At 51.5% G+C, this 14,435-nt stretch overlaps 1 protein-coding gene across 22 annotated transcripts in view; it reads right to left on the bottom strand.

The window, feature by feature from the left end:
- Cfap46 (cilia and flagella associated protein 46) overlaps positions 1-14,435 on the bottom strand; it is a 95,979-nt gene that overhangs the window by 56,781 nt on the left and 24,763 nt on the right. For 21 of the 22 annotated variants that reach the window (XR_008222926.1, XM_052761173.1, XM_052761175.1 and 18 more), the window contains 11 exons: positions 13,970-14,198; positions 13,596-13,716; positions 11,840-11,963; positions 11,096-11,226; positions 10,352-10,476; positions 9,111-9,244; positions 8,326-8,538; positions 7,098-7,263; positions 6,797-6,946; positions 5,924-6,031; positions 5,259-5,425 (listed from right to left, as the gene is read on the bottom strand). Coding sequence is in view for 21 of the 22 variants with exons in the window: in XM_052761173.1 (XP_052617133.1) it covers positions 5,259-5,425; positions 5,924-6,031; positions 6,797-6,946; positions 7,098-7,263; positions 8,326-8,538; positions 9,111-9,244; positions 10,352-10,476; positions 11,096-11,226; positions 11,840-11,963; positions 13,596-13,716; positions 13,970-14,198 (1,668 nt within the window). In the remaining variant the exon portion in view is untranslated. The remainder of the gene's footprint in view (positions 1-5,258; positions 5,426-5,923; positions 6,032-6,796; positions 6,947-7,097; positions 7,264-8,325; positions 8,539-9,110; positions 9,245-10,351; positions 10,477-11,095; positions 11,227-11,839; positions 11,964-13,595; positions 13,717-13,969; positions 14,199-14,435) is intronic. The other variant, XM_052761177.1, reaches the window with a different exon arrangement.

Below are 14,435 nucleotides of genomic sequence, written 5' to 3'. Positions count from 1 at the left end.
TTAAGAGAACAATGTAACAATCAACCTTACTTGCCTTGGATTTTTCATGAAGTCAACTTTTCCAATCTAAGTTAATGCATAACTGTATTCTTTTTTTTTTTTTTTTTTTTTTTTTTTTTTGGTTTTTCGAGACAGGGTTTCTCTGTGTAGCTTTGCGCCTTTTCCTGGAACTCACTTGGTAGCCCAGGCTGGCCTCGAACTCACAGAGATCCGCCTGGCTCTGCCTCCCGAGTGCTGGGATTAAAGGCGTGCGCCACCACCGCCCAGCCCATAACTGTATTCTTAAGTTGTGTACTTTTCCATGTCCCTGACCCAGACAATGCATGTGTATCATTTGCTGAAAGTAGCAAATACAGAGGTGGAAAGCCACTCCCTAAAATCTATGATAAAGGCCGAAAACCACCACTTGTGGATATTAATTGATAAACAATGATGTCTGTTGTCTGAGCCAGTTGGAACCAGAGCCCTGATTGTGGTGATATATTGTGTACCCTAATAAAATTTGCCTGAAGATCAGAGAATAGAACAAGCTACTAGATTAAACATAGAGGCCAGGCAGTGGTGGCACACACCTCCCTAGTGCTTGCGAGGCAAGGATCCATCTGGATCTCTGTGAGTTCAAAGCCACCCTGGACTACATGAGATTGATTCAGTCTAGGAAAGAAAACAGAGCCAGGCTGTGGTGGCACACACCTTTAATCCTAGTACTGGGAAGCACACAGGCCTTTAATCTCAGGAAGTGATTGCTGGCTGGGCGGAGAAAGGTATATAAGGCGTGAGGAGACAGGAACTAAAGGCGTTTCGGCAGAAGCGTCCCTTTCAGTTAGAGGCTTTTCAGGCTGAGGAGCCCTAGAGGCAAGAGGTGGCTTGTTCCTTCATTTTCTCTGATCTTTCATTATTTACCCCAATATCTGGCTCTGGATTTTTATTAAAAGACCCTTTAACATTCACGTAACACCTGATCCCTTGTAAAACTCTGTTAAATATTTCTGTAAAGCATCCTATTCTTTCCCAAGGTGGCGCTCTCTGTGCTGTTCAATAAAGACGGAGGGAAGCCAGACAGAACAGATGGATACCGGGGGACAGACACAGTCTTCAGGCAGCCACAGATTCAGACTCGTGCACCAGACAGACAGAGGGCAGAAGACACAGGGAGCATGAAGCAGAGAACTCAAATCTGGATTCGCTCTTGGTTAAATGACCCCAAGGGGAGGTGCTTTTCTTTCTTCCTTTAATGTGGTACTGATGCCTCAGAGTTGGTGACTCAGTTTATCACTAATGTGAATAATCCATGCAGTGGCGGGGAAGGCAGGAGCAGGAGGCAGCTGGCCACATGGATCTGACCCACAACCGGAAGACTGAGAGAGATGAATACTGGTGCACCATTGGCTTCCTCCCCCGCCCTACACTGTAGTTCTGTGTCCCCAGCCCATGGAGTGATGCCACCCACATTCAAAATGAGTCTTCCTCTCCTGTTAAATCTGTTTGAGAATACCCTCAAGGACATCCCCGGAGGTCTGCCTCATTAATGCTTTAGGTGCCTCTTAATACAATCAAGCTGGCAATTGAAATAAATTAACCATGACAATCCTACCTATTGTCAACTTGACACCCAAACACATCACTTTAAGCCATAATATCCTACCTGTCCAAGGGGGCAAAACATTAAAGATTCTATAGGACCGACTGGTTAGAACATCATGCTTGTAGAGACTTGGAATGCGGCAGATCCAAAGTCAAAATCATCCTGGGCTATCTTTAGTATTCTTAATAGCCATTCATTTGCCATCTCAGTACTTGACTTAGCATGCTCCCAACTCTAGGTGAACCTTTGAAATGCACTAATATAAAAGACACTGGATTCTGCCAACCCAAACATGAAGAACGTCTTCAGAGAACAGAGTTCCTTGCTTTGCTGTAACCTGCTTTCCTGATGTCCCATCAGTGTGTTCAGCCAATACATTGATTAAGGATTTGCTTTTGTTCTGTGACTAACACAGTGCAAGTGCTTTCAAGGAAGAACATATCATTCAGAGCGATTTGACCCGGAGCCCTGTTCCCAGGCCATGGCCACCCACATGGGGCTCAGAACAAAGCTATCTCCTATTCCCCTTGTGTTAGCGCATCACTGGCCCCCCAGTCTCATGGCCATCTCATGATGGAAAATGAAGCCATTCTAACTTCCAAAGTCCTCATAGTTTTAACCAGATCAATGCTTCAAAAGCCCCAAATCTCTTCTGAGACTCGGGCAATCTCTCACTTACGAGTCCCTATAAAATACAATCTAAAGGTTACAAACTTCCTGTAGACAATGAGACAGAGCAAACATTCCCAAAGAAACACAGACAGAGAAAGACAGACTCAGCGGAGCACCGCCGAACCCTGCAGCTCACACTCAGCGTCTGGAATTATCATCGTAACGGAATCATACGGGCTCAGCAGCACCAAGGGGCCCAAACCTCCAATTCTGCCACCTGCGATACATGGAGCTTCTCTCTCAGGCTAGCTCCACTCTGTGCTACAGCGTTCCTCCATAGGTTCCTGTGATCCTGGCAACTCCAACATCCTAGGGTCCCTACTGCAACTGAAGCAACACTTTCACATTCCATGGGATGGCCCCTCAGCATTTCCCTTCAGGAGACACGACTCTGTCACACATGGTGTGGCCCTAATGGCGTTCCAGAACTTGGACGTAAGCCTCTGTAAATCTCTCACTCTTGCATTTTGCCTGCCTACAAAATCGGCATCACGTGGACATCGCCAAGTTCGGATGTTAGCCTGAGATGTAGTTAGGTTCCCTTGTACCATAGCTGTGGTGGTCTCTGTACCCTGGCTGAGTCTGGGAAAATATTTCCCTAGGCAGCTGTTTTTGAGCAGAGAAAACTTTGTGTGTCACTTTCTTCCTCTTTTCAAGTGAATTTGCATTTCCAGAGACACCTTTCCTGCGATCTCAGTGCAGAACTTCAGGTTTCTCTCCAGTGGCACCAATCTCATTAAGAACACGTCTGCTTTGCTCGGACCACCATATCTACAAGTTTGGAACCTGCCGCCCGCCTCTCCTTTCCTCACCAAACTGCACACTTTTCTTACCTTGTTGCTCCTTCTCACTGTAGATCTGGCTAAGAACAGTGACCAGTAACCATGCCACAGCTTGGTCATTGTGCTATCACGGACTTTCCATTACTTTTGAATTCAGCCTTACTAAAATGATCAGGACACAGGGGGAAAGCAGCCAGATTCTCTGCCGGAATAGGACAGGAATGCGGCCAGGTCCCCCAGAGCCCTTCTTCGTCTTGAAAAGCTCATGAGCTGGGGCTCCCCTGTCCATCCCTGTCAGCATCTATTCTTCTACATTCTGACCAAAAGTCCATTAAGTTCTGCTTATAGCATTTCTAGGCATTCTCAGTCCTACAGCTATGAACTCTTGCACATTCCTCCTACAAGCAGTTCTAAAGGCCCCTGAACCACATGATCAGGTTTGTCATAGGAACAGCACCCTACTCCTCAATACTAATGCTCTGTCCTTGCCCCTGCGTGTACAGCAGGGTCTGGACATGTGAATGCTTCTGTTACAGACATTGCAGGTCATGGGGTTCTGCTGACTCTCAGACTCTCAGCAGTTGTGTGAACACAGCCTTGGAGCTGTCACTGTGAACAAGACACATGCTTGACCTTGTCCTCATATGGGTCCGACCAACTAGGAGGCGTATGTTACATGCCCCATAAATACTGCCAACACACCAGGAGCACATCAAGGGCTCATAAAGCAAGGCTGGTAGACACAGGCCAAGACTGGAGACATGGGCATGCGGAAGAACTCTATGGATTTGGTGACCATTGACCACACTGGCCGCTGGGCAAAGGAGCCACCTTTCATAACCCTGGGTTATGACTTTATCTTTCAGGATAATGGAACTCAGGAAAGAAGCCCAAAAGAAAAGCCCTGAGGAAAATATTGGCTGCATGGCCATTTGTTACAATATTGCCTTTTACAACAGCCCCATATCCAGGGAGAAGGAAAGACTTAAGTTTTCTGATCACAGATCAACATAGTGGAACATTGTAGAAACCATGAAGGAAGACGGACGTGTTCTGGTGCTTCACTGGTGGTGTAGGTAGAACAAGAAATGTCCCTCGCTGGCTAATGTGTTTGAACACTGGTTTCTAGCTGGAGGCACTGTCGTGGGAGGTTGTGGGACCTTTAAGAGGTGGCACTTCCTCACTAGAGGAAGCCAGTCATTGAGGACAGGCCGTGAGGTTTTTGTGGCCTGGCCTTACTCCCTGTCTGCTCCCTGCTTCCTGTTCTGCCAAATAAAACACATGGTGAGGGATCCCAGCTGCACACTTCAGCTGCCTTCCAGCAGCTTGCCGCCATGCCTTCCCTTCGTAATGGACTGTACCCAGAAACCGTGAACCAGAAGAACCCTTTCCTCCCGTGGACTGCTTCTCATCAGTTCACGGCAACGAGAAAAGCGACTAATGCAGCTGGTGACTGGCAATCTCCAGCAGTTGCCATGGGAGACCTGACAACAACAAGCCAGCTGATGGCCTGTCCAGGGGCATTGAGATTATATTTCATGCATCTTGTTTCTCCCCAGATCACTTGGACAAAGCTGTCTGCACCAGGTTGATCTGAGAACCACGTATGTTCCCGAAAGTCCCATGCTGACATCTGATTCCCCGGGTGACGGCGGCGTTAGTAGAAAGGCTGTTGGAAGATGAAGGCAGTGAAGTGTAGGGGTTGGAGCCTCAGGATGGACTCCTGCTCCCTAAAGGAAGATAAAAGTGCGTCTTTCCTCTTCCACCTGTGAAGTGGCCATCTTTCAACTAGGCAGTGACAATTCACCAGACACCAACTGCCATGCCCTGAACCCGAACATCCAGCTGCTATGCCATGAACAACAAATCCCCATTTCTTCGGCCTCCCCAGCTGTGGTATTCTATCACAGCTGCCTCACCTAAGAGAACCATCAGCTCCTACCTATCTATCACACACAGATAGCTGTTGCACAGACCTCCTAACAGGCCTATGTGTCTTCTGTGTCCCCATTAATACCCAGCTTCGTGGGCTGTTCATTGTGCTGTCCTGTAGCGCACACAGCCAGCAGATGAAGGGTCATGGCAGTCAGATTCCTGCCAACTGTCCCTTGCACAGCAGGCCTGCATCTCCGGCCCCTTCCCTGGGGCACGGGGCACACACTCCTCACTCTGCTTACGTCACTGTATGCCTCTAGGAGGCCATCGTGGAGGGCACTTACCTGCCAAACGACCTCAGGTGCTTGAGGCCCATCTGTGTGGCGTTCTGAGAACATGCCATGGTGATCTCGTGGTCGTGAGCCACATAGGCGAAGTGGGTGAGGCGGGTCAGGGTCTGCAGCTCCACCAGGGGTTCTGACCAGCTGCACTCAGAAGCCATTTTCATCACCTTCCCAGCATGTGAGGAAGGGGAGAAGGACATCACATTAGTAACAATGACTTTCTAGTCGTCGGTGGCCCTCAACAACGACCATGCTGCCAGCTTGCCGAGTTTCATCCATCCTGCGATGTATGCAGTCATGGATTTCTATGCAGATGCAGTTCCCGACAGACCACCAATCTGTGAAGCCTGGCTGCAAGCGTAAAATCTGTCACTTATCTCACGACTTTGCCACCACACATGGCATGCTTGTCCTCTTCTATGCCTCTGCCTGTGCTGAGGTCTTGAGATGAAGTAGGACACAGGAAGGCCACCCAGGGAAGCATCTTCCTCATACTGGTACAAAGGACTGTTCCATACAAAAGCCAAACAGGAGGCAGAGGGAGCTGTGGTGTGGATGTGGGTTTGAGTTCTGACTGCCTCGGGCAGGACTCTAGGCCTCAGTTTCTTCATCTTTCCCGGATGGGGGCTGTTGACTTACCTCTTGGGATACCTGGGGAAACCCACCTGGGCTAGCGGGGGAAGACTGAAGTCCATGAGGCCCAGTCCATTGCATGAGTACATCTCAAGGGCAACAAGGACTCTGGTGACGGCATTGATGTCCTCATTGGTACTCTGCAGAGAGAGAAGGCCTAGAGTGCCCAGCTGCCCAGGAGCCAGGGAAGGAAAGCTGTGGCTATCTGAACCATTTTTGAGATAACTAATGTGCAGAGTCAGGGGACAGCCAGACCACAGTATATGGAGTGTTGATGTCTTAGGCTGTTTTGGTAAGAATCAACACTACCTACACCATCTTCTTAGGCAACAAGGTATGAAGTCTGTAAATTCCTGAACCTTGAAGACAGTATTGTCTGACCTCTAAGGAGAGCTTTCTAGAGGGAGAAGGCTGCTGAGCCCTGGTAAGGAGGTTACTGGTATGGGAATGGCCCATTAACCCCTTCTGTCTGGCCCAGTATAAATATCCCTGCCTGGGCTCTCCCCTGCTCCCTCCCTCTAGCTCTGCGCAGTGATGGACTTGCTGCAGGGTCAGGGTCATGGCAGGAGTTCTTAAGTTCATGCTGTTCCTGTCTCCTTCCCAGACCCTGTTCCGGTAGGATTTGTGCTGGGGCAGACTGGTGCCCTGTCAAAGTGACGACTCTGTCAATGAGTGGCAGTGAGAACGGGCAGCAGCCCCAGAGGTCCAGAGCTCAGACCTAGTGGAGACCTTTTGCCTTGGCTCTCAAAAGCGGCAGTTTTGGTAACGGGAGAGAACAGCCTCAGGCTTTGCTAGGTGGAAACACCCCCTTTCCAGCCACTGTGGCCACATTTAAGACCATAATGAGAACACCAGGGAAAGGCAGTCTGTGCGTCCTAACCCCCCAGGGTGCCCTCAGCACCCACCTGTTCATCAGTGCCCAGTCGCTGTCCAATCTGCTGCTGCAGTAGCTGCTTGGTCTTCACCCAGGTGGAGATGAGATGCTGCCGCACACTGGTGGGGACGACATCCTCCGGCACGTTCCCATTAGTGAGGTTCAGTGCGAACTCACAGACCTAAAACAAGGGTGTCTTCATCATGAGGCAAATCTGAGAGGGGTCCTTGAGCCCTCCTCCCTCTGGCCTTCCCCATGGCTCTCCATGCCCAGGCATCAAGTTCGCCCATGGCCCACCCGATGGCCCATCCCTGGACTGCAAGATGGAGTACCTCCAGTGCGGCTCTGATCTCAGGTGAGGCCGATGACTCGAGCGGAACATGAACAAAGTTAGGGCGCATGCTCTTTTTCGACTTTTCGGGTGTCTGGATGGGAATCCAGCTGAGGATCAGGCCTCGAGCCAGGGCATCACAGAGCATGACGAGCATAACTGAGTCCCTGGAGGGTGTAACATGAGAACTGTGAAAGCCAGGGCAGTGCAGAGCTTAGGCCCATGCAGAACCTCACAGCACCACACCCGCTCCTTCCGCCTCCCAGTCAAGGTGAGAGGATGGTTGAGGTTTAACATAGACCGTGGGTGAGTGCCCCGGAGCACCAGCTCATGTCCCCTCCCTCCCTTCCTTTCTTTTTTTCTTTCCTTCTTGACAGGTTCTCACTATGTTGCCCTGGTTGGCCTGGAACTCACTTTGTCGACCAGGCAAGCCTCAAATCCAACCTAACATGACGCTTTCAGACTTCTAATGTCTGCTGGGGAAACGTTAATCTAAGTTCTTGTTCACCTGGATAAGAAACACACAGTCGCCGGGTGGTGGTGGCGCACGCCTTTAATCCCAGCACTCGGGAGGCAGAGCCAGGCGGATCTCTGTGAGTTCGAGGCTAGCCTGGTCTCCAAAGCGAGTTCCAGGAAAGGCGCAAAGCTACACAGAGAAACCCTGTCTCGAAAAACCAAAAAAAAAAAAAAAAAAAAAAAAAAAAGAAACACACAGTCAGCCGGGCGGTGGTGGCGCACGCCTTTAATCCCAGCACTCGGGAGGCAGAGGCAGGCGGATCTCTGTGAGTTCGAGGCCAGCCTGGGCTACCAAGTGAGTTCCAGGACAGGCGCAAAGCTACACAGAGAAACCCTGTCTCGAAAAACCAAAAAAAAAAAAAAAAAAAAGAAACACACAGTCATGGAGTCCCACCCTCTCCCCACCCCCAGCCCAAGGTGGGATGACCACTGAGCTACTTCACAGAGTGCCTGGGCCTCTGCTGAGCTCTGCAATGGCTTGGAGCAGAGCCATCAAAGAGTAGTGTTGGAGCAGAGCCGGCAGAGGGCAGTGAAGCTGCTGTGAGAATCGTGGGTCATGGAGGCCGCGTCATCCAAGTGCAGGCTGAGTGCCTCCTCAGAGTACAGGTCTTAACCACGCCTACTAGTCTCTCAACTCATTGCCCCCACAACGGTCATGCCTGAGCCCACAGCTATGACTCCCAAACAGAAACAGGTGTGGTGCCCGCACCCACCCTTTGTAGTCAGTGGCCTTGAGGGTGTTGAGGAGGTGACACAGAGAATCCACCAGCTCCTTCTGCCTCCCGGCCAAGATGAGATGACGGTTGTGATTCAAAACATAGACCACGGCGTTCTGCACAATCCAGGATTCCCCTATCTCCTGCCCAATCTCTGCAGCACGCAGCCAGTTGCTCATGGCATACTGTGACAGGCTTTCTATCCAGGTTCTGAAACAACACACGGGGCAGCAGTCAGCTCCACATCCGGCCTCCGCCTTCCCCATCCCAAACACCACTGCAGGAGTGAGTGAGGGCTCTCTGGGTCATCTCCACCTGGGTCTGGAGGGCGTTTCAGGCTGTCTGTCTAGGCCAGGGACCCAGGATCTAGAGAGATTGCTGGTGCTGCCCCCCTCATGCGACTTCTTCTATTTTGTTTTACGGTCGTTTGATTTGTCCAAGCCACTCTTAGCCGTGGCTTACAAACAGCCTAGGCTCTAACATGTATATCCTGCTTCATCCACAACTGGGTCTGGGCAAATGAAGCAGTTCTTCAACCCTTGGTCCAGAGTAGCGGTCCTCAACTCTCCAAATGCCGTGACCCTTTAACACAGTTCCTCATGTTGTGGTGACCTCTAACCATAATATTATTTCATTGTTACTTCATAACTGATTTTGCTACTGTTGCGAACTGTAGTATAAAAACAACTGATATGCAGATTATCTGATACGTGACCCCAGAGGGGTTTCCACCTACAGGTTGAGAACTGCTGGTCTACAGGGTGGCTGGGACTCCAACCCACCTGTATGTGATCCACTCTGGATTGCTATCTGGTGGCTCAGGCACATAGCCAGCTGGGTGTTGGCTCAAGTCCTCAGGCGGGATGGCCCGGTCATTCAGTTCCACACCTTCCAAGCGCAGCAAGTGGACAGTGGCCTGTGAGGAAATAATTACAGTCATAGAAGTCACAGCAAGGCAGACCACCGCACTGGGGGAACACACAGAACACTCTTCTTTTGAAAAAGTCAGACACGAATCAAGAGTGCATGATGGACCTCCACACCCCATCTGCCTCAACAGCCTGCCAATTCGTGCATCCCAAGGAGAGAGGGCTTCTTTCAGAAGCACAGCCTACATCCATCATCACGCTCTGGCAGGTAGGCAGAACAGTCTTCGTGTTCTCCCATGGCAGCTGGCCGACTGTTCGTTTCTCTGAAGCCTCCCAAACTTGCTCTGCAACATCAAAGGCTTTTGCGAAGCCCAGCCGGCAGGTAGGTGGGGTGGGAGGACATGGGTCGGGCCAGCCCCTAGCTGGCAGACCAGTTAGTCAATCCCAGCCGCTGGTCTCCTTGCACGTCCGCTCTCAGCACTGCGGCCTGGCAGTTTGCTACCTGAGCACAGGGGCTGTTTTGGGTCATGCCGCCGTGTCACCGGACTCTGATGGAATAAACTGCTGAGTGCCCCCAGCCTCTGCTTTGTGCGCACTGAGTGAAAGCAAAGGAAATGCTGTACCACTGTGAGGGCGAAACAGATGGCCAAGGTTGCCTCTGACATGGGCACAGGTGTGGGGAGCTGAGAGCTCACATCGAGGGCTTTGGGTACAGCTAGGTCAAAATACATGTGGTTAGCTTTGGGTCTCGGTACCCCGTCTGTAAAGGAGCAGGCCTATTGGTTCTGGGGAACCAAGACCCAGCCCAAGTCTCTGCTGAGCCTGCAGAGTCGTACGGCAGAGATCACATCTCCTTCAAGAGCTTCCTAAGTCATCTCCAAGTTCAATCCCCAAATACAACTTCACACCCAGAAGGCAGAAATTATTTCCCACAAAAAAAATTGACACCAACACACACCACAAGGCATCTCAATTCACACTTTTCTCATGCAGTCTTCCAAGAACTGAATTAATTTTGTCTCCCTTATGTATGTATAGTTTTGTTTAGGGATGTGTGTGCCGAGGGGAGCCCAGCCCGTATGACAAGTCTCTCTGGTGTGTTAATGGCCACATCACCACCGGCAGCTACAATGGCCAAGACCTTCATGACGCACCTCAGCGCTGAGGAAGGACACCTCCGCGATCTTCCTCAGCAGGTCAGGGGACATGCGCTTTTGCAGGACCACCTCAGATGTCCCCCCGTCATGCACAGAGCCATCGACACCTTTTTTCTTCTTCCCTGAGGGAAGAGCAGCAGGGAAGGATAGGCTCTCTTTGAACAAGCAAAAACATAGCAGTTCCTTCCCCACCCACCTGTTGCCCAAATCTCTGCCCAGCTCTTTGTGGGACGAGTCCTTCAAGAAGGACAGCCTGGGTTGCTATAACTCTGTAACCCTCACTGTTACTATCGGTCAGTTTTAAGTACAGCTGCCACTCAGTATTGCTGGGACCCCCAGGGGTACTGAGGCACAGTCTTTTTTATAAAATGGTGTCAGGTACACATGGAACCTATACAATCCTCCTTTGAACTATGTATCAGCTGTAGTGGACGGTGATACCGTTTGCAATGTACGACGCACTGTGTGGATCACTGTTAAAGGGCGATGGTCAAGGTTAATGGCCAGGAACCAGCATGTGTACGCTCAGCATAGATGTTTGTTTTGTTGCCAATATTTTCAAGCCTTTGTGGTTGACCTTGTGAATATAAAGCCAGGAAGTGGCCAACTGGCTCTGGGTTGCATCCTTTGCTTGATGTCCCTTGGTAGGATCGACTGGTTCGGAGGTGCTGTGCCTGCCACAGGCACCAGAAGTGGATGAAGCCCTAAAGCCCAGCCCACCCACATGCCAAGGGGACACACCTCGTCTTAGCTTTGAGGTCTTCTTTGACTTGATATTGTCATACAGAAGGCAGAAGCGGGTTGCTGTGCGGCAGACATCACATACGTCTTGCTTCCAGGCAACCTTGGCCAGCTCGGCCCAAATTGCAATCCTGCTCGTCAGGATCCAGGTGGTAAAAAGGAAGCACGGGTGAGATTAGGAACACCTGGAGGACTGTTCCGGGGAGAGCCACCCTACAGCATTACAGCATCCAGGTGCAGAGTACTGGCTTGAGACACCGAAGTGCAACAGACTGAGCGTGTGAACGGAAAGACAGTCCTTGATAGTGGGGTCATAATTCAGGGGTCGTAGCTGGAGCAATTCATAGGGTCAAGGCCCAGAAGTCAGAGCTAGGGCTGTCCCCAAGGTCATGTGCAGCTCTCTGGCTGACCTCTCCCTAGGGTCAGTGACTCTTCTAGTCATTTAACAATGATAAATGCCCACCCCCCAGAATTCATTTCCCTGCATGCGGCGTGGATGGGTCTCCCTGGGTTGGGGACTCCTGTGGAAGCCATGGCCAGCACACACTAATATGTAGCTCAGTTGTTGCACAGGAAAAAGCCACACCCTCAGCAGAGAGGCTGCACTTGGAATGTCCATGGCTTGCCATCTCTCACAGGGTCCCAGGTAGCCATGAATTCAGCGCCTAGAGGCAGGTCTCAGCGGACAGACCCTCCTGGACAGCACCGCTGTGGGTGTGCCTCTGTCCCTCCTTCCTGGCTCACCTCTCCTTGTCGTTCTCATTGCCCAGACGCCGCAGGTGTCCAGCGGCCTTATCCACACTGAGGATGTGATGTCGAGCTTTGGCGCAGAGGTAGGTGAAGCGACCCCTGGTTTTCCCAGTGGAAACTGAAAGCAGGCAACATCCAAGCTGAGGAGGTGGGCCAGGGTTGGGCGCTGGATAGCGCCACTGACCCAGGCAAATGGGACCAAGGTCTGCACTGAGGTTTTGACAGCTGAGCTCATTCTAGGTGTATGAAGAGGCCCCAACACCAGGGCATCTTTAGTGCTTTTGGACCAGCAATGACATTGAGCTATTATGGAGTGTGTGCAGCTTCCAGCCCTCAGAGACAGCCTACATTAGCTCAGAAACACCAGGCCTCTGTCCTGTCCCCCACATCCTGAGCTCTCAGGCAGCACCCACTATTCATTTCCAAGCTCAACAGTTATGTCTGCTATGATGTAAAGGTTCTGAACCACTGCCCTTCTTCCAGATCTAAGATGAGCGCCCACCCAGAGCTCAACTTCACAGTGAGAACCAGCTGTCCAGTGCAGAGCCAGGCTCAGGAGACACCAGATAGGACACTGGGGCTTTGGCGGGGGGCGGGGGGGAGGGGGAGAGGGGGGGAAAGCATCTCCTCTCAGGTGATCTCCTGCATCCTCTGTGCTGCCATCTATAACATAGATATTGACTTGCTGGGGTACCCTCCCCCGAGTCCCCCGCCTTGCTAAGTCCTCGGCATCTCCTACAGGTGCCAGCTTGGCTCTATGTCTCCCGGTGAAAATGTGTATGGTTATCTAATGAAATGAACCAACCAAGTGGGATGGGCCCAGCCATGTCATGTCAACAGACCTACAGCTGCTCAGAGGGTCAAAACAGAACCAGAGCCACAACAAGGCCCAAGGATACAGCGGAGCCAGAAAGATAGTTCCTGGGCCAGAAGGGCTTTATTTTCAGAGACTTCATCCCAGCACAGGGCCGGGACTCCTCCCTCCCTTTCTCACCCCTTGTCTTGGGCCCACAACATGGACTACAGCCAACTCAGCTGTCATCTCCAAGGCTCACATCCCTCTAACACTTTTTGTCAGAGCTGTGCTGGAGGGAGCTCCGGAGAGTGCCCCCACCGACTAAGACCTGCCTGTGGCTCCAGCGACAATGGCGCGGCCTATCTAGCCAGAGTTGCTGGTTGTCCCTGAGAGCTGGGCTCGGCAGCCACGACTAGGGTATAGCACAACCCTGTTTCTACCCTGGGGACAAAGTAAGTGGCCCAGGTAAGTGAAATCTACTCGGCGTTGATACAAAGAGCACCCAGAGCTGCCATCTTTGGTCCTCAGATGGTACTGTGGGCTGAATTGTGTCCCCAGACAGGCTGCTTCCAAGCTCTGCCCTTGGGACTCCAAAACAAAGCCTTGTTTTCAAGAGATGGGGTCTGAATAGGTGATAAGGTTGAAGAGACCATCAGGAGGCCCTATGTTCACTCTATGGCTGAGTCCTTTCCTTGTACAAAGAGGGTATTGGGGTAGACGTATATGACAGCCAGTGAAGACAAAAAGCAAAGATGACTATCTACAGGCCATGGGAGATGGCACCAAGAAAGACCAGCCCATCACATCCCCGTCACAGATGTCCAGCATCTAGAACAGTGATGTTAAGTTCTGACTGTGGTACGCGGCTACTAATAGCCACCTGTAGACACAATCCTTCTCTAGTACTTCCGGAGATTTATATGGTGTGTCACAAGGTCAAGGGCAGCACTTAACCTTTGGCCTCATTTTCGCTGTCCAGCACGATCTGGAAGGTGTCAGGGGCGAGGGCCAGGCCTGCATTCACCAGGAGTGCACGCTTCTTCCGGGCACTGTCTTTCAGGGTGGCTTTCTTTGCCTGCGGACAGTATGATATGCACGATGTCTGAGGTAGCCCCTCTCCTGGGACAGCTGAGACTCTCAAGGTATCCTATGGTTCCACCCTCAGGCAACAGAGCTCCCACAGGCCTTCTGGATGCCAGACAGACCTTGGGGAGCTAAGCTTGGGCCTCATGCTTGGGTCTGCATGGTCCCTAAGGCTCTCTCTGTCCCAGGGTTCCCCCTTAGCCTCTTCATTTGAAGGCTGGCCCCACAATGGGTTGGGTGTGTACCTGTTCAATGGCCATGGTGGCCTTGTCCTCGGGGCGGTCAGGGGACTGGTAGAGCATGGTACACAACTGCAGCCGGTTGTAAGCTATCTTCATCTTGTCCTGGTAGAGGCCTAGGCTGTCCAGGCGCATGGCCTTCTGCAGGTGCTCCATGGCGGGCTCCAGCCGGTCCTCATCCTGCTCAATATATGCCAACTCCATGTGGACTTGGCAGCGCATCATGGTCATGAGGCTAGAGAGAACAGCACGTGTGAGGAAGCCATGGTGGGCTGCTAGTGTGCCTGTGGGGCTTTTGTCCAGTCACCAGCAAGAGGCATGGCATGACATGGCTGCCCAGAGCCCTGCTCTCCAGCCTCCTTTCTGTCTTGTCTAGAAACCTCACAAAGGGAGAGAAAATCTGCAGTGGTTGTTATAGGCCACTGGAGACATGCTCACTGAGCCTTGGGCCCAGGCTGAGAAGAAGCAGACA

Source organism: Peromyscus californicus, unplaced genomic scaffold, assembly GCF_007827085.1.
Source record: "Peromyscus californicus insignis strain IS unplaced genomic scaffold, ASM782708v3 Scaffold_4__1_contigs__length_199733344, whole genome shotgun sequence".
In the NCBI taxonomy this organism is placed as follows: Eukaryota; Metazoa; Chordata; class Mammalia; order Rodentia; family Cricetidae; genus Peromyscus; species Peromyscus californicus.
This window is presented reverse-complemented; position numbering and strand designations above follow the sequence as displayed.